Below are 20648 nucleotides of genomic sequence, written 5' to 3'. Positions count from 1 at the left end.
GTGGAGTGTAAATGAAAAATAAACATTTAGGGGGGAAGACACGCCTGCACAAACAATTGTTACTTGAAGCTTGGGAACGACGAACATATTCGTGTCAGTCATCACCAAGAACTCACGTTATCCACGTCAAAAGTGTAGCATACGTACATATTCCAGTAAGCAATGTTTATAGAGCAACTTCCTGTAGTCATCGTTATTTTATATAGTGTTTTTTATTGGTCTTCTCAAGCCTAATACGACAATGCACATGTCAATCATCGCGAAACAACGCTCGTGTGGCTTGCGTAGCAACCACCGTTGCCCGGTTACTCTGTCCTGCCCACTTTAGAGTGTAACGACATCTAACCAATCGGCTTGGACCTTTTGTCCTCTCGTTCAATAGGAACTCGCACAGGGCGTGCTCTTTCCCCGGTTCTTCTGGTGTTCCGTGTGGAAAGTTTACCGGCTCGGGTGCAAAGTTTCAGTTCGTCTGCAAACTGGAGCTAGGGCGAGCGTCGACATTATGGTGTTTGCCAAGTCACTATTATTCCGATGAAATTTCTTCCATTTGAAGTGCCGCTGACGTTACGGGGTAACTGTAGTGTGAGTGTAGTGTGGGGTGCTCGTATTGTCTCTCTGGGAGCCAGTTAGCTCGAGTTGTCAGCTCGGAGTTCATACTAGCTAGCTAGCCGGAGTGAGCTAGGTCCCCCCCTTCTATAACATCGACTGGAAAATGGCTTGTGCGCCTAATCGAGTCCGGCTGCTATGCATGCTCTTGCTGACGTTCGCCTTTTTCATCGTGGAGGTGGTGGTGAGCCGGATCACCGCATCCCTCTCGATGTTGTCCGACTCCTTTCACATGCTGTCGGACGTCATCGCTCTGATCGTAGCTCTCGTCGCGGTGCGCTTCGCCGAGAAGACCCAAGCGACCGACAAGAACACGTTCGGCTGGATCCGGGCCGAGGTGATGGGGGCGCTGGTCAATGCCGTTTTCCTCACGGCGCTGTGCTGCACCATCGTGCTGGAGGCGATCGAGCGCTTCACCGAGGCCCGCGAGATCGAGCAGCCGCAGGTGCTCGCCGGCGTGGGATTCGCGGGACTGGTGGTCAACCTGTTTGGGCTCTGCTTGTTCCACGGCCACGCCAGCGGAGGACACGGACACTCGCACGGGGGAAAGAAGAGCAAAGGCGCAAAGTCTCACCGGGCCGGCAACGGGACTCCAGGGGAAACCAACATTTTGGTGGGGAACCACAGCAGCTCCACGGACGCCTGTCAAACCGGTAAGCGTGGGTGCAGACTTTTTGTTTGTTTTGTTTGAGTTATTGTTTGTTACTACAGCACTAATGGCACTTAGATTACAGTGAGACGAATTAATTGGCCTACGAGCCATAAATTCTCCACCCTTAAGTTGACCCCCACCCTTTCCCCAAGGCAGCCTTCTCCACACTATCTCCATAGTCAGCAGTCCATATTGCATAACAGTACAATCCATTTTCTAGTAGCCGATACAGAAGCAAGCGGTCACATGATAATTGTACATCTTTTGGTTTCTAGGCATGTGTCTCTCTCACTTGTTTAGACAATGGTTAAAGCCATTCCCAAGGACCAGGTTTCTCTCCCACATGCACACTGCTTGGCCTTGACATTTTCAATAAACGGAGACTGCTCAAACCCCTCCTCCTTGCCCCTGGTAGCACTAACTGGAACGTACATCAGCGTAATGGTGGAGTCAACGACCAAAAGCACACCATTAGCCACTGATGAACGAGCCGCCATTGTGTCAGGGATTGAGGAAAATAGTTTCTTACCTTGTGCACACACCCTAATCAATGATTGAATTTAGCTCATTGTGAAATGAGTAGTATATTTAAATCCAACTTTAAACAGTCAAGACTGGGATTTAAACTCTGTTAATTGTATCAAAATTGTTGTCACTTGTTCGGGCAATTGAGCCAAAATTTCTTCTGAGACAAATAAATTTTACTTTCTCTGTTTGCAGACATGAGCCCTAAAGAGAGCGCAGAGATGCAGATCAACGGCGGCACTCAGTACGAGGACATAGATCACGACCACAGTGCATCCTCACAGCTCAACATGCGCGGCGTCTTCCTCCACGTGCTTGGCGACGCCCTGGGCTCCGTCATCGTCGTGATCAACGCTCTCATTTTCATCTTCGTGTGGCAGCCCTGCAACAAAGACGAGCTCTGCGTCAACCCATGTATCAAGAGCCACGCCACCGACCACTACCATGGCAACCTCACGCTGGTGGATCTCATAGGGGGCCCCGCCACGCCCAGCACCAAGATGGCGGGCCCCTGCTGGGTGCTCTACCTGGACCCCACACTCTGCCTCATCATGGTGTGCATCCTGCTGTACACCACCTACCCGCTGCTCAAGGAGTCAGCCCTCATCCTGTTGCAGACGGTCCCTAAGCAGATCAACATCCACCGCCTCAACGAGCGCCTGCTCAACCTCGACGGAGTCCTGGCCATCCATGAGCTGCACGTGTGGCAACTGGCGGGCAGCCGCATCATTGCCACGGCGCACATCAAGTGCCATGATCCCACATCCTACATGGAGGTGGCCAAGCGCATCAAGGACTTTTTCCACAACGAGGGCATCCATGCCACCACCATCCAGCCCGAGTTTGTCACATTCAGTTCTGAGTCCCAGGACTCCTTGTGCGAGCTCTCCTGCCGGACTCAGTGCGCCCCCAAGCTGTGCTGCGGTGCCAGCGACAAGCAGAATCCCGCCATCGACAAGAAGACAGCTGGTGACCTCAGGGTCATCGGCGAGAGCCCGGAGCCGGCCGCCCTGCCACTGGTGCAGCCGGAGGTCATCATCACGTCGGAGGTGGAGTCGTCTCTGTGAGAGAAACTGGAAGCTGGATCAACTGCTGTTGTTCAATATGGGAAAATTGGCTCCAGCACTACCAGCGAGCATGCAATTTTTCAACCTAAGTCTTTTCGTCACAAGCCCCCTCAATCTGGGTATGAGTTTCAAAAAAGTATCTGATTACTTCTTTTGTTTTTAAATCAAAACCAAAGAGTTGCCTGATTTTCCATAGTAGAAATTGAAAAATGGGCCAAATGATTGAGTTTGATTTTAATAATAATTGAGCAGAATGTTTGGTAACAAGTATCCATAAAGATACGTTTTCTTGTTATTTGCCACAATTAGTCAGGAAAATTTGTTAACAAGAAATTGACACACCTCTCACAGCACACTGGTTTCGGAATGATGTACTTACGGTTTCCCTCAAAGGGCCGTAATGACTGAAAACCTTTTAACTGTCACCATCGTAGTATCACATATACACAATGAATTTGATCACAACCAAATAAGCATGCTATATTTTGATTTATTTTGATGTGAGGTGATTTGGTGAAAATAAAACTGATGCTTGTAATATTTGTCCAAAATTCACAAACTGGTTTTGACTAGCAAAAGCACATCTTCTGTGTCTAACGTTATTTGCAATGCTTGTTACCGAATTCCCGAGTTACTTAAACACAACCAATCAAATATTAAAACCAAACTCCGCACTATGGCCCGTTTTTCAATTTCTAAGCCAAAAATGTAAGTATGTAAAGTCAGTCATTTTTTTTTGGTCAGATTTAAAGACACCAAAATAATGAGTTACTTTTTTACTTGTAAATTAAAATGAAAAGACTGATTGATACACTGATTCTTATAGTCACTGGTGGCATGTCAGGGTTCACTGTCTTTGGAACCTCATCCATCCCATGGTGTTGCTGTGCCAAAATGTCTCTTCAGAACCTCAAAATGTCACGCTCATTTCAGCCTGTGAATCTTTATGCGTGTATTCTCTGAATCCCCTAACCCCTAAAAATGGAGTATTGTATTGCTTAATGAAGTATTTAAGTTATTAGAAATAATCTATTTCTCTCTGTAGATCAGGGGTGTCAAATTCCAGTCCTTGGAGACCGCATTCCAGCATGTTTCCCCAAGTTTCCCTCACCAAACACACCTGATTCAAATGATCAGTCCATCCCCACGTTCTGCAGGAGCCTGTTAATGATCCTGATTAATTGAATCAGGTGTGTTTAACGAAGGAAACTTGGAAACCATGTAGGACTGCGGCCCCCGAGGACTGGAGTTTGACACCCCTGCAGTGTAGGTGCTGCTTCTGCTCTCTTTGGCCCACCATCTATGCCGTGAGTTAGAATTTTTGGCCTTTTTTTTGGGATAAGAAGCTGGATGAACATCTCCCTCAGCCTGCCTTGCACTCACTGGCAAAAGCACTGAGTGTATCCGATGTAAACCGCAACGACACGGCTGCAGTCATTCAGGATTTAATGCATCTCGTTGCTCGGAGACGAGCCCCGCAATGTCGCCAGTCGGCTCCCGGTGACGGCCAGTTGTTCTTTGGTTGTGTTCTGTCCAAAGTCAAGAGCTCCAATGTTGCATCGTGCCACAACTCTTCTCCCAAGCATACAAACCACTGTCAGAGTGACTCATCCATGCAGTTTGTTTGTCCGCTGCTTTGGACAGCTGAGCACCCAAGTCCTTCTCGTGGCCTTTAAATTGTCGAGGGAATGAAAAGAAAAAAAAGAAAGAAATCACTCTACAGTTTGTCACTTAACAAGGTGCAATTGAGAATTCCACTCCTGATTCTATGTATATGCAATGTCAACAAATGTGCTGGGAAGTATTTTGATGTTTTCATTTTTACAATTTGCAGTCACTTTTACACTGTGTTGTAAGTACAGTAATGTGAAAATTTAAGTTAGGTTTGTTTTGTTTTTTAGATATGAATGTCAGCTGATGTTTTTTGATATGTTATCTACAGTTACTGTCCATTGTGTCATCTTGAGACAAAAATATATTGCTGTTTGGTACAGTTGCTGTCTCTTGCTCTTTTGTATATATCCAACTTTGACGGGCCCAAAAATTCGTTGTCTTTGTTGAAATGCATGTAATTGATTAGGCCAGCAACCAAGCATTATTTTAATAATCAATTACCCTTTGATTGATCAATCACTGGAATCAGATTTTTTTAAGAAATAAGATTTCCATTCCTTTATTAATCAATAGGACATTATTTCACATTTGAAGCTGGAGAAAATCCACAGACTCATGATTCTATTTCTGGTTTAGTATTTACATCCATCAGAACATTGGCAAGAATGTAAAAGCAGATGTTTGTAAATTTCTTATTTTTAAAAAGATTTGCTTTGATGGAGGACTCAAGAATCCAAAGAGCAAGGCACACAAACAAGTCTGTCCTGTCCTCTGTGCCATTTTTTTAGCACCCATCAAGGCTGACACGATTCGCCATGTTTATTCAGCAGCTCCGAGGAAGAGTATCTTTTGCTTTCATTATTTCTCCGTAAACCTCATTTTGCAACCCCTTATTTCTTACAATGGGCGTTTTTTTTTGTTTTGTTTTTACAGTGATGTAGGTTTTTTTTTTTTTTTTCCTCATTTTGCTACCCAGTATTTCTTACAATGTACGGTTCTTTGTGTTCCGACTGTCAAACACAATGCATGGTACCAAATCAACTTGGCCACAAAAGTCAAAACGAAACTTTGTCAATGTACTATTATTTCCCCGTGTATTATTTTCACACATAATGCCCATGCTAGAAACTGCAGCTGTTTGTCAATGTCCGCTGTGCCTGCTGACCATGTGATGGGCGGGGTCTTACATAAGAGGTGGGGGGGCATTGCAAAGGCAACATGCACACAAGGCTTTCCCCAACATTCCAGCGTGCTGCTGTGATGCTGTTTCATGTCGAACGCCGCTTTGTGCGTGCTCTCTGTTCACACCAGGTGTTCTTTTTCCCTTGCCTGCGAGCTATTGTGTACGTGTGCAACATTAAAAAGCGAGTCAGCATGCTGTCTGTGTTTTCATTCAATTGATTCGACTTCAGAGTCAAGGGGTCAAGGGTCAGAGATTGTAAAGTAAATCCTGACAGACATGACATCAGTGACGCTGAATGCCCCTCCTGATGGAACCATGAACTTGGAGACTCTATGGATGCCTGGTAACTCCACAAAGCTTCAGATGAATAATTAACTCATTGATATATAAGAAAGTTGGTTGAATTATTTCTGATACAAGGTTTCCCCAGTCCTAATTTGTCCTGTTTGAAAGCACACACGCAGTGTAAACAGCAATGCTTGTCATGCTAACTAGTAAGCACTGTATTGTTGAGTTGCCCTTGAGCAAGGCACTCATTTCCTTGTATCGTGGCCATTTATGTTATCTGCAGATTATGAGAAGATTTATTTAAAAGTTTATTTGTTTAAACCAGGGGTCAACAACACGGTGCCCGCATGAGTCACCCGCAGGACTGTTCTAAAATTAGCTCAAATAGCTGCCCTTGTCAGTGAGCTGCATCTATTTATTTTACAGTCAAACCTCGGTTTTCGAACGTCCTGGTTCTCGAACAAATCGGAATTCGAACAAAAAATTCGAGATTTTTTTGCTTCGGTTGTCGAACAAAATTCGGAGGTCGAACCTTGCGAGATGAGCCGGGAGGACCCGAGAAAACCCGACCGCGCGGCCCGGATGCCGACTGATTCCATTGTTATTGTATTTTCGTTACTTTGAGGATTGTATTAACCCCTAATCATGCCTCCAAAGAAAGCAAGTGGGAGCAGTAAAGCCATCCTAAAACACAAAGACGCTCTTAAAGATTAAAGATTAAAGTCCCAATGATCGTCACACACACACCTGGGTGTGGTGAAATTTGTCCTCTGCATTTAACCCATCCCCGTGTGATTTTAATCCATCCCCTGGGGGAGAGGGGAGCAGTGAGCAGCAGCGGTGCCGCGCTCGGGAATCAGTTGGTGATCTAACCCCCCAATTCCAACCCTTAATGCTGAGTGCCAAGCAGGGAGGCAATGGGTCCCATTTTTATAGTCTTTGGTATGACCCGGCCGGGGTTTGAACCCACAACCTTCCAGTCTCAGGGCGGACACTCTACCACTAGCCCACTGAGCTGGCTAAAGCAATGCGACAGTAAGCGCCCGGCGCGCTGCGGTTGCGCGATCGGACCAAATTAAGCTCCCTGCGCACTGAGGTCCACTTAAATTTTGGAAAGTACATCAGGACTTTAAAAATATTTTCTAAATTTTAGCGACGGCTCTGTCACAATAATGCGACCAGCGGTGCAGTTGCACGGTCGGCGACGCGCTACGTTTGCGCGTTCGGCGGTGCGCTGCAGTTGCGCGATCGGACAAAATTAAGCTCCCTGCGCACTTAGGTCCACTTACATTTTGGAAAGTACAGCAGGACTTTAATAATAATTTCTAAATTTCAGCGACGGCTCTGTCACAATAATGCGACCAGCGCGGTGCAGTTGCGCGGTGGGCGACGCGCTACGTTTGCGCGATCGGACAAATATGCGCAAATGAAAAAATGCTTTAAAAAGGCGGGTTTTTTTTTCTTGAAACGGATTAAAAAGATTTCCATTATTTGTAATGGGAAAAATTGATTTGGAATTCGACCGATTCGTTTCTCGAACCGCCGTCTGGAACGGATTGTGGTCAAAAACCAAGGTTTGACTGTATTTTTGCTATTCTTGTTAAAATCACACATGTGAACTGGAAATGACAATAATAACACAGTGAAAGCCAAATTGAGCAAATTGGCTATTTCAGAAGTGTGTGTCAAACTGGTAGCCCTTTGCCTTAATCAGTACCCAGGAAGTATCTCTCGGTTTAAGAAAGGTTGGTGACCCCTGGTTTAAACAAATGATGCACACCATGACTAACGTGACAGCTATCAGAATAGAGACCACAATTTGAGGAACAACTGTATTTCAGGAATAGTGCAGTTTATTGTTATTTTATTTCCATCTTCATTGAAGTTATGGCTGAAGGGTACTCATGTGCAGTGCCGGCTCTACGCAGGGGCAAGAGGGGGCAACGCCCCCTCAAACAGATGTCCTGCCCCCTCGAATCAAACTTTTAGAAGTGAAAAATCCGCTGAGAGAAACACACGTTAATCAGCCCCCTCTCTTCTCTCATGTCGGTGCAGTGTGTGTCGTCACACAGCCTGCTGTCAGGACTCCGCGCCCCTCCGTAAACATCCAATCACTGTGAGTATGCAAATGAGGCAAGACGCAGCCAGAGAGTGTCAAGTTACAGTCAGCGCGGTAGGAGTTGGAAGAAGCAGTAAAAACTCCACCAAACTCGTCGTAATGACCCATGATATAACTAATGATTAACGACAACTCAAATAATAGTTAATATAACATTCATATTATATGTTCCCCCCCCCCTGAAAGATTGCCACCTTATTGTGGTCAGGGGGTTTGCGTGCCTCAGTGACCCTAAGAGCAATACCAGCAGAAGCTTTAATCTTCAGGTGGGACACCCAAGATGGACAGGTCTTAGTGTAGAGGCCTGACAGAGTGCAAATCCACTTCTCCAGGTTGAGATCTGGACACACAGCTAACAACTGCCGTGAAGAAAACACTAGCAGTGTTAAAAATTTGTAAAAAAAAAAAAAAAAAAAAAAAAAAAAAAAAAAGAAAGAACATGCCCCCTTCACATTTCTGACTGCCCCCTCTTATGTGCATTCCTAGAACCGGCCCTGCTCATGTGGATTCTTATAAAAGGCATTTAGAATGAAGAGATGATCATTTGGACTTGTGGGATTGTGGATTTAAAAAGATGACAACCAAGACCTCTCCCACACTCTTGAGGTTTTTTTTTTTTTAATCTGGCCCCATGGCAGTGGCCTCCACTAAAGAGCTTTCAGTCAAGTGGGGGAGCCTATATAAACCGGCTGGAATGTTAACTCTGCTGACCACCACCATCATGACAATGAGAACGAGGATGGGGATGACCTGTCATTTAGTGGACAAAAAGAAACGGTGTGCATGTCCGCCATGTTTGTGGAATATTATTTTTGTAGCCCCACAATTTGTTAGATGGTTCCTTAGGGGGTGCAACAAAAACTTATTTGAATAAGGAAAATTGTTTTTGATTCACCCAAATAAAATTGTTCTGTTTGAAAATGTACCTTTGAAACTTTGACCCTTCGCACAGAAAATGTTTTTTTTTTTTTTTTAAAAAGCTATGAGTAAGATAAGATATGCTCATAGGGAAGTCGTTGTGTCACAGTGGTCAGTGTGCATAGATTCAAATATGGTTGCCAGAGTTCTGAATGAAAAAAGTGTGGACTAATTTCTTCCTTCTAATGCTCAGACTTTTTGATCACAGGGCTAAGTGGTTCCAACCAGCAAAAATTAATTACCCACAAATCATAAAACACTTTAAGGATGGCAAGAAAGAATGATGGATGATGAAAGCAGCTACCTTCCCATCCTTGTGACGTCTGCATACAGTAAAGATAAAAAGGGGGATTTATGGGCATGTGGTTTCACACAGGAGCTGTTATCAGTCAGGTGAGCAGCATCCTTAGAAAAGACAGACGAAAAGTTAAACATTGTCGGTAATGATCATATTCCAAAGTGATATAGTCTGCATCCTCTCCCAAATGGGATGGGATTGTGATGATTGTCAATGCATTTTTACATTGCATATTCTGACCATTTGTGCTGTTGAGCTTTGTGACAATTGAACTGCGAGTGTCGGAATGGCAGACTGAAGCCTCGGTACAGAGTGCTTATGGGGCTTTTCTACACAAAAGGGGAAACTGACCAGTGAAAAGTGGCGTCAGCACATTAGTGTTTTTTTTCCTCTGTGCTCGTGACTAGCCAGAACTTCCTTCTGTATAAACCCCGTCGTTCAAAAGAAGCATGACTGTCATTATGAAACTTAGCGGCAGCAAGTATTGTGAAATAACAAATGAGCAAGGTGGCTTGATGATTTAACAAGACAGATAAGGAGAAGTTCGTGCCTGTTCACACATTCCTTTTTTCACTCTCCACTTTCTGGCCGAGCTCGTACTGTTTCTTTTCATAGTCGAAAGTTGACACGCCTTTTTCTCCCCCGTCTAATTCCATAAAAGCTACCTGAAGTATCAAAGTTCTCGTTTCAATACAAATATGTGGAAACTCTGCCCTCTAGCGGAAGCTTTGAGTTATCGCACACGAGTGATGATGATAGAACTTTATTCATTCCACAGCGGGGAAATTCACTTGTCACAGCAGCGCATAATGAGTGCAAGAACAATACGAGTGCAAATAAAAACAAGTATCTCGTTTACATCATATTAATTTTTCAGTTCATCAAATTTCACTCCTTTCTTACATCAATGATCGACAGTGAATTAAATTAACTACACTGACACTGCATTAGATTTGAATGACTTTTTGAGAAATCTACATTAATATAACGAGGAAATGAGTTGTGGACGCGTGCTTTGCGGGGATGATGGATTCGCTTGACACGGACCCTTGCATTGGGGAAAGAAGGCCAAGGTGTACTGCTGCTTACACAGGAGTTTCCCCATTGAGGGAATAATAAAGGACTATCTTATCTTATCTTATCTTATCTTATATTTAGTAACGTGAAGGGGCCCGGGGGCCAATATTTGTTGTCGCTTCTCTCCCGGGGGGTGTGTGTGTGTGCAAGTGGGACGTCCAACGCTGCGCGTTCCCTTCTCTTCCGGGGGGGGTATGCTAGTGGGACGTCCAACGCTGCACGTTCCCTTCTCTTCCGGGGGGGGGGGGGGGGGGTGCTAGTGGGACGTCCAACGCTGCGCGTTCCCTTCTCCTCCGGGGGGGGGGGGGGGGGCTGCTAGTGGGAGGTCCAACGCTGCACGTTCCCTTCTCTTCCGGGGGGCTAGTGGGACGTCCAACGCTGCGCGTTCCCTTATCTTTCGGGGGGGCTGGGGGGCTTCTAATCGGACGTCAAGCGCAGCGCGTTCGCTTCTCTCCCGGGGGGGGGGGCTAGTGTGACGTCAAATCAAACGCTCGCGCGCTCGCTTCTCTTCCGGGGGGGGGCGCTCATCGGACGTCAAGCGCTTTGTGTGGCGGGCTCCATCTACTGTGGCAACTGAGAAGTGCTCAAGCTGTTGTGCGAGCCACATTCAATTATGTTTTCAGAATTTGCTGCGGGCCAATAAAAACTGGACCGCGGGCCGCAGTTGGCCCGCAGGCCGTAGTTTGGACACCCCTACTTTAAGAGCATCTTTGTGTTTTAGGATGGCTTTACTGCTCCCACTTGCTTTCTTTGGAGGCATGATTAGGGGTTAATACAATCCTCAAAGTAACGAAAATACAATAACAATGGAATCAGTCGGCATCCGGGCCGCGCGGTCGAGTTTTCTCGGGTCCTTCCGGCTCATATCGCAAGGTTCGACCTCCGAATTTTGTTCGACAACCGAAGCAAAAAAATCTCAAATTTTTTGTTCGAATTCCGATTTGTTCGAGAACCAGGACGTTCGAAAACCGAGGTTTGAATGTTGACTGTTTGATTTCAGCGACGGCTCTGTCACAATATTGCGACCAGCGCGGTGCAGTTGCGCGGTGGGCGACGCGCTACGGTTGCACGTTCGGCGGTGCGCTGCAGTTGCGTGATCGGACAAATATGCGCAAATGAAAAAATGCTTTAGAAAGGCGGGTTTTTTTTGTCTTGAAACGGATTGAAAAATTTTCCATTATTTGTAATGGGAAAAATAGATTTGGAATTCGACCGATTCACTTCTCGAACCGCCTTCTGGAACGGATTGTGGTCAAAAACCAAGGTTTGACTGTATTTGTGCTATTCTTGTTAAAATCACACTTACATGTGAACTGGAAATGACAATAATAATAGTGTCAAACTGGTAGCCCTTTGCCTTAATCAGTACCCAGGAAGTAGCTCTTGGTTTAAGAAAGGTTGGTGACCCCTGCTATAAGACAAATAATTGACTCATAAAATGTTGAATGCAATACATACCGTATTGGCCCGAATAAAAGACGATGTTTTTTTGCATTGAAATAAGACTGAAAAAGTGGGGGTCGTCTTACATTCAGGGTCTAGACATCATACCCATTCACTTGTGCGCAGCGGTAAGTTAAAGGTTGCTGGTATCGACTGAGTATGTTGCTGTGATCTAGGGGTGTAACGATTCATCGATACACATCGATTAATCGATATAATGCTCTACGATTTGTTGGCATCGATGCTAAACGTAAACATCGATCTATATCGCCCGTTTTTTACCTCGGACATTAGACGCGACTTTATTTTGAAATCCGGTTCATTGTTGCTTGCTTCCTCTTTCCGGGAGCAGTGCGCGGCGTGTTGTGAGCAGAGCAGGCACGTGAAAGGGGAGCCGACAACTACGCGGCTCCTGGGCTGGTGCTATGGCTAGTGTCCAAGAAGACGAGGAAATTCGCTCCCCTTTGGGCTTCAAGTCATTCGTTTGGAAGCACTTTGGATTCCAAAGAAAAGATGGCTCAACGGACAAGACACGTGCAGTTTGTAAATCCTGCCATGCGGTGATCAAATATTCAGGGAACACCACAAATCTCGCCGCACATTTAAAGAAAAAACACGACATCTCTCCCTCAAGCAGCGGCAGCGAAAACAACACGGACACGACGCCCTCCGTGAGCACATTTCCCCCCCAAATGCTAAGTAAAATCTCTAAACGAGCTACATCCATCACTGCTGCAATTTCACATTATATTTGTAAAGACTTGAGACCGTTTAGTAGCGTGGAGGGTGAGGGATTTTCCGAGTTGATGAATACGCTAGAGCCCAGATATAAAGTACCATCGAGACAGTACTTTAGTGAAACGTGTACCAAGTCTGCCTTCCTGGCCCAGGCCCCATAAAATCCCATGCGCGCGTGACCTAGTCACCTCTAAGCTTAGAAATGAAATATACATATGCATGAGACCTAAATAAAAATACACTACAAGAGCTTCGGCGCGCTCCTTTAAGTTTGCCTCGCATCGTACGAGTAGCCGTTACGCAGCGGCACGGCGACTAACGGTCACCAGCAAATGTATTTTGTTGTCTCGATGACCTATGTTTGGTGTGTTGCCGAGAGTATTTCCATCCATCCATCCATTTTCGGAACCGCTTAGTCCCCACGGGGGTCGCGGGAGTGCTGGAGCCTATCCCAGCCGTCATCGGGCAGTAGGCCTGAACCGGTCGCCAGCCAATCGCAGGGCACACAGAGACAAACAACCATTTGCACTCGTACTCACACCTAGGGACAATTTGGATTCTTCAATCGGCCTACCAAGCATGTTTTTGGGATGTGGGAGGAAACCGGAGTGCCCGGAGAAAACCCACGCGGGCCCGGGGAGAACATGCAAACTCCACACAGGGAGGGCCGGAGGTGGAATCGAACCCGCACCGTCTTAACTGTGAGGCGGACGTGCTACCCAGTGCCCCACCGAGCCGCCCGAGAGTATTTCATTTATGGTTATTTAGTATAGCGCAGGTGTTGGGAACCGATGGCTCGCGAGCTTTTGGTGACTTTATTAAAAAGAATACATCAGTACTGTTGACATAGTCATCTTAGGGCAGGATAACCGGTAAACTTGATATTTGTTACGGAGGAAGAATCACACACGTCTTCATCTATGGTCAACTTGCCCCGGAAGAGATCGAGTTTTATTCAGAACGCGCCCACATAGAAAATCGGCAGGGACCCTGTGATTTCCAAAACAAACAGCAGGGAGAGACATAACACCACTATGAGAGCACAACAATTTCTATAATGTTAACACCCCCACTTGCTCTCATAATAAAACAATGTGTTTTGTTTTGTTTTGTTTTGCAGCCCAAACAAAAACCTCTCAAACTTGTCTAACTTGAACTTGGTTGCTGGCTTAGTACATGTCATGACATAAATCAAGCTTCCAATCATTTCTCTGTACAACCTGGTGTCCGCTAGTTCACCATCACCATCTAGATTGACCTCACATGGTGTGGACCTTGGCTTGCAGTCAGCAATACCAAACCTTTCCAGAATCTTCAGTACATAATTTTGTTAGCTCATTTTGACTTTCCCTTCACTTTGAATGAAATCAATACCAAGGAAGTGATGAAGTTTCCCAAGATCTTTCATTTTGAATTTTGCTGTTAGCATTTCTTTCACCTCCTTGACAGAATCATTGTTTTTGGTTGCAATGAGCAAGTCATCAACCCAAATGGTTATTATAACCTTCTCCTCTTCTGTACCTTTGATATAAATACAATGATCAGCTGGATTCTGTTTGAACCATTTTCACAAAGGTAATCATGCAGCATGCTGTTCCAGTTCCAGCCAGACTGTTTGAGGCCATAGAGTGACTTGTTCAATTTACAAACTAGTTTATCTCCAGTCTTGGACTTTACTTCAAACCCTTCTGGCTACTCAAAAAATACCTCGCAATCAATAGGGGCGTTTAGGTAAGCAGTTTTTACATCCATCTGGTGGAGTTCAAGGTCATGTTGCGCTGCCATTTGCATCATAGTGCGCACTGATGTCATATTTGTGGTTGGAGAGAAAGTCTCCATGTAGTCCATACCAGCTACTTGATTGTAACCCTTTGCAACATATCTTGCTTTGTATCGTTTTGACTCATCATTGTTCCTTTTCAATGCATACATCAATATCAGACACAGTCTTGTAAATATTTTGGGATGTTCTTCTCCCTGCTAGGATAGCGCTTAACATTAGGACTATCTGCTGTCAGTGTATGTTTGTCACTTTCATGTGTTGGAGTCACCACTGGAGTTGCTCCACCTGACTGCAGTCTCTCTCCATGGCTGTGACTTGTCACTTCTTTTAGTGGTGGAAATTTACGCACATTCCTGTGTTTCATCAGTTATCATGTCTGTCTGTGTTTCTTGTTCAACTACACTTTTTGTAATGAACTTCACAAGCCTGTGTTTGAGTACCTTTCCGGTATCTGGGTAGTATGCAAGGTAAGCTGGGCTGTTCTTGTCAAACCCCACAAATACTCCCTTGTCACACCTTGCGTCTAGCTTTTTCTTGTCTTGCTTGTATGCGTAGTATTCTGTACCAAATATTCTCAATTTGGATAGGTCAGGCTTCTTTCCTGTCAGCATATAGTATGGGGTCTGCTTGGTTCGGTTGTTGTAACACCGGTTACGAGTTACCACCGCTGTCATTACAGCATATGAACATAGCTCTTTTGGTAGGTTGTTCTCTATGATCATGCACCTAGCCATCTCAAAAAGTGTTCTCCAATTTCTCTCAGCAGTCCCATTCTGATGGGGTGAGTAAGGTGCTGAGGTTTCGTGTCGAATGCCATTCCTGCACAGTAGCTCTTGAAACTCCTTTGATGTGTACTCTGTACCATTGTCTGACCTGACACACTTGATCTTCCCATAGGGGGCAGTGTCAGCTATGAATCTTTCAGTGGCTTTGGCAGTATCGCTCTTTGCCTTTAAAAAGTAAACAAAGACTGCGCTGCTGTAGTCATCAGTAAATGTTACAGCATATCTGAAACCATATTTTGCCCCTGGTTCAATAGGACCAGCTAGATCTGTGTGCACCAACTCAAGTGCACTCTTAGCTCTTGTCACAATTCGTCCCCGGTTGCTTTATTATGTCTGTTACCATGGTTTCTGTTCACGTTGCCCCTCCCCACCTGTGTCACCTCAATCAATGTAACCACAGTCACCTGCCTCTTGTTACCTTTTTTGTATTTGAGTCCTGTCTGCCCCTCACTCCCCGTCAGTGCCGGCTCTACGCAGGGGCAAGAGGGGGCAACGCCCCCTCAAACAGATGTCCTGCCCCCTCGAATCAAACTTATAGAAGTGAAAATTCCGCTGATAGAAACACACGTTAATCAGCCCCCTCTCTTCTCTCATGTCGGTGCAATGTGTGTCCTCCCTCACACAGCCTGCTGTCAGGACTCCGCGCCCCTCCGTAAAAACATCCAATCACTGTGAGTATGCAAATGAGGCAAGACGCAGCCAGAGTGTCAAGTTACAGTCAGCGCGGTAGGAGTTGGAAGAAGCAGTAAAAACTCCACTAAACTCGTCGTAGCGACCCGTGATATAACTAATGATTAACGACAACTCAAATAATAGTTAATATAACATTCATATTATATGTCCCCCCCCCCCCCTGAGAGATTGCCACCTTATTGTGGTCAGGGGGTTTGCGTGCCTAAGAGCTATACCAGCAGAAGCTTTAATCTTCAGGTGGGACACCCAAGCTGGACAGGTCTTAGTGTAGAGGCCCGACAGAGTGCAATCCACTTCTCCAGGTTGAGATCTGGACACACAGCTAACAACTGCCGTGAAGGAAACACTAACAGTGTTAAAAATGTGTAAAAAAAAAAAAAAGAAAAGAAAAAAGAACATGCCCCCTTCACATTTCTGACTGCCCCCTCTTATGTGCATTCCTAGAACCGGCCCTGCTCCCCGTCGAATCATTGTTGTCGTCATGTATTGATGTCTTCATGTCTGATGTCTTGTTGGTTCCTGTCGTTATCAAGTCTGTTTCTGTTTGCCATCCCTGTCAGTCAGTTTGTCATGTTGTTAGTTTGCTAGTTCCCGTCCGTTTCCCTTGATGCTTCGTTCCACTTCCCTTTTCCCTCAATAAACCCTGGTCCAAGCTGCAATTGGTCGCCCTGCTCCATCCGATTCGTGACAGCTCTGATGTCTGGCTCTCTGTTTCTACTCTGAGCGTACTTCCCTTGAATGCACACCTGACAGTTTGGGTCAGCTCAGGGGTGGGCAAACATTTTGACTGGCGGGCCGAAATTGGTTCTAAATTTAGACCGGGGGGCCGAACCAGGAGCAGATGGATGTAGTGTTTGTGAAGTAATAGAAATGACATGTAAATGTCATTGCATAAAAGGTTTGTACTTTTAGTAGGTAGTAAAGCATGGATATTCAAAAAACGCTTTTTGAAAACAAATGCATTTATTAACAGCATTAAAAAAATATTTCACCAGAAAACTACTATCAGTGATTCTCATTATATACGACACTGTTATTATGAATAATAGTTTCCATCACTTCAGCGCCTGCAGGTCAGATTTATGAAATATGTTTATCTAATGAGGCGAAATCAAACGGCAAACATTCTGACCAAATACATCATCTTGAAGAATCAGTGAAAGAATACATCTAAATAAACAGGGATGAGAACGGCAAATGAAAAAAAACACTGAAAAGTAGCCGGGGTCTGGGGGCCGCATGCCCCACTGGGGGGCCTGTGCCCCCCCCCCCCACTTGCCGCAGGGGGCCAGGGGCTGCAGCCCCCCCCCAATGGGGGCCGCAGTGGGCCAGGGGCCACGGGCCCCCATTAGGGGCTGCAGGGGCCACAGGCCCCTATTGGGTGCCACAGGGCCCACAGGCCCCCATTGGGGGCCGCAGGTGGCAACGCCCCGGAGGGGGCTCATGTCAGGTTCCGGGGTGGCATACTTCTTTTGTCCACAGGGAACAACCGTGAGCAGAGTGGCAGAGTGCAGAGGGCCCGGGTGCAGCTCATCAGGCTCGTTAAAGGAGGGCTCTTAAGGAGCATGCTGTCAACTGCTCGTCGCCTGAGTGTCCCTTCAGTGTGATCACCTCCACAGTTGTGCCTCTAGCTCCTTGATCTCGCTCATAGCTCTCTTCCCGTTCATCAATGCCACGTTCTTCAGTTCCTCCGGTCTGCAGTAAGATCTCCGCCACAGCTACGTTCATTCTCTGACCAAGTCTTGTGTATCCTGCTCGTAGGTTCCCTCCACCAATCACCGCCAAGATCCACCCCGTTCTGGCTGAACTCCTCACGCGCCGCCACTGCTGCCCCGCTCTGTGCTCCTGGCTCCAATCATCCCGCTCTACCTCCACCGCAGCTCCTCCAATAAACACTCCTCACTCATTCTGGACGTCTGAGTTGGTTTTTCTGCGGGTCAAATCAATTGCGAAAGCGATGACAGAACACTCAGGCCAATCAGACCCAGCAGAGCCACTCAGACGCGCCCTCGCAGAACAGCAACACCAACTCCAATCCCACGAGTCCACTCTCCAAGCCCTCCTGGAGCAGCAGCAGCGAACCAACGATCAACTGGAACAAGTGACCAGATTGCTTCAAAACACCCAGGTCAGAGAAACCCCCTTGCCGCCAGCTGGCGCCTCGAGCTCCTCAGTATCGCCGCCGAGTCTGCACTTTGGTGAGGTTCGTTCCCCTCATCCGGAGAAGTTCTCAGGAGAAGGTGGTAATTGCGGAGGTTTCCTCCTGCAATGTTCGCTAGTTTTTAATCGGTCTCCCCAGTCTTTTTCTCACGACAGAGCTAAGATCTCGTTTATTTTGGGACTCCTCACGGGCAAGGCGCTAAGTAGGGCAGAAGCCCGATTTTCCGACTGCAGGCATTTTGGCTGTTCTTACGATGAGTTTTAAAGGAATTTAAGCAGACCTTTTCGATCGAGACCGATCAGACCGGTGTGTCTCGCCGGTTGTGGGGGCTTAGGCAAGGGAACAACACCGTGTCAGATTTCTCTATTGAGTTTCGTACGTTAGCAGCTGCGTCCGAGTGGGGCCCTGTAGCCTTGAAAACGTTTTTTTTTTCAAGCCTTAAATGAGTCCTTAAAGGACGAACTGGCAGTCCTGGAAGAACCAGGGACTTTGGACGACCTGATTTCCCTGGCCATTAGGTTGGACAATCGAATTAGGGAGAGGCGGAGAAGCTCCCGATGGGAGCGGATGGAGGAGAGATCACAGTTTTTTTTAACCAGGCCCATCGCCCAGGCGATCTCCTAGCCAGTCCTCTTCAGAACCCGAGGAGCTGCAGCGGCGCCGCAAGTCCCGAGTGTCTGTACTGCGGCTCCCCGGATCATTTCATTGCCTACTGTCCAGTTCGGCCAAAAGAGCGGGTCCAACGGTCTTGAGGGGAGGACCGCCGGACCAAGTGTTAAGTCTCCTCGCTTCTCCCTACCCGCCATGATGTCTGTGCACAACCATCACTACAAGCTATCCACGCTGGTCGACTCTGGGTGCGAGAGAAACTTGATTGACCAGGAAATCGTCTCCCGAGCCAAAGTCGGGACAGAGCCTCTCCCTACGCCTCTCGCTGTCTCTGCCCTGGATGGGAGAGGGCTCTCTAGCATAACCCAACGCACCAAACCCGTGGAGCTAATCATCTCTGGCAACCATCATGAAATCATTTCCTTTTATGTCTTCCCCGTAAGACAGTCAGCCCTTGTACTTGGTTTCCCCTGGCTCCAGAGACACAACCCTCAGATCAACTGGTCAGAATGCCATCCAGTAGACTCTACAATATCTCACGCACCGAGAGACAAGCTATGGAGACTTACATTAATGAATCACTGGCCGCTGGCATCATTCGCCCATCCTCCTCACCCCTGGGGGCAGGTTTCTTCTTTGTGGGCAAGAAGGATAAGACTTGCATTGACTACCGTGGCCTCAACCTCATCATCGTCAAGAACAGGTATCCTCTCCCCCTCCTCTCATCAGCATTTGAACCAGTCCAGGACTCCACCATCTTCACCAAGCTCGACCTCCGTAATGCATATCATCTGGTCAGGATCCGTCAGGGAGATGAGTGGAAGACCGCTTTCAAGACCCCGCTAGGCCACTTCGAGTACCTTGTCATGCCCTTTGGACTTTGCAACGCCCCCGCAGTTTTTCAAGCCCTAGTCAACGATGTCCTTCGGAACTTCCTCAACATATTCGTCTTTGTCTACCTTGATGACATCCTCATCTATTCACGGAACCTCTCCGAACATCGCCATCATGTCCGCCTGGTGCTGCAGCGTCTCCTGGAAAATCGCTTATTTGTCAAGGCTGAGAAGTGCAAGTTCCACAAACAAGCCGTCACATTCTTGGGATTCATTCTCGAGGGAGGTCAAGTTCGGCCTGACCCCGACAAGATCAAGGCCGTCCTGGACTGGCCTGTTCCTGAGAACCGCAACCAGGTCTAACGCTTCCTCGGGTTTGCCAACTTTTACCGCCGATTCATCCGCAACTACAGTCAGACAGCCGCTCCCCTAGCAGCCTTGACCTCTACCAAGACAACATTCACCTGGACTCAAGAAGCCAACGCCGCGTTCATCACTTTAAAGGAGAAGTTCTCACAGGCACCAATCCTCATTCATCCGGATCCCTGCAACCAATTTACCCTGGAGGTCGACGCTTCCGACACAGGAGTAGGGGCTATCTTGTCACAGCGCTCGGACTCTGATGGGAAGCTTCACCCCTGTGCCTTTTTCTCCCGACGTCTGTCACCCGCAGAGAGGAATTATGATGTCGGTGACCGGGAACTTTTGGCCATTAAGTTGGCACTTGAGGAGTGGCGTCACTGGCTGGAGGGCATTGAGCAACCCGAGCTGGTCTGGACCGACCACAAGAATCTGTCGTATCTACAGTCCGCCAAACGCCTGAATCCTCGACAGTCTCGCTGGTCCTTGTTTTTCTCTCGTTTTAATTTGTCCATTTCTTATCGCCCAGGCTCTCAGAACACGAAGCCAGACGCCTTGTCCCGCCAATTCGCTCCCGGCGAGTCAGTGGAGGAACCAGCTCCCATCCTTCCCCCCAGTTGCACCATAGGCTCCCTCTCCTGGGATATCGAGGGGCTCGTTGCTCAGGCTCAGCTACGGGAACCTGATTCAGGCACGGGGCCACGGGGAAGGACCTACGTCCCTTCCTCAGTCCGTCCTCGCCTAATTCACTGGTTTCATTCGACCAAGTTCTCAGCCCATCCCGGGACCAGCCGCACCATCGCGTTGATCACCAGACGCTTCTGGTGGCCATCCGTCCACAAGGACGTCAGGGAATACGTTCTCGCCTGTCCCATCTGCGGTCGCAACAAGTCCTC

The 20648-nt window shown here is 47.1% G+C and overlaps 1 protein-coding gene across 1 annotated transcript; it reads left to right on the top strand.

Moving 5' to 3' along the window:
* Window positions 1-410: 410 nt before the first annotated feature.
* slc30a1a (solute carrier family 30 member 1a) lies at window positions 411-5840 on the top strand. The gene is made up of 2 exons (XM_037244556.1): window positions 411-1259; window positions 1979-5840. Exons 1-2 carry the CDS (start codon window positions 713-715, stop codon window positions 2848-2850), a joined length of 1419 nt encoding a protein of 472 aa, XP_037100451.1. The 5' UTR covers window positions 411-712; the 3' UTR covers window positions 2851-5840.
* The last annotated feature ends 14808 nt before the right edge of the window (window positions 5841-20648 follow it).

The sequence above is a fragment of the Syngnathus acus genome, chromosome 24, assembly GCF_901709675.1.
Source record: "Syngnathus acus chromosome 24, fSynAcu1.2, whole genome shotgun sequence".
NCBI lineage: Eukaryota > Metazoa > Chordata > Actinopteri > Syngnathiformes > Syngnathidae > Syngnathus > Syngnathus acus.
Note: the sequence above shows the minus strand (reverse complement) of the source record. Positions and strands in the feature narration are given on the sequence as shown.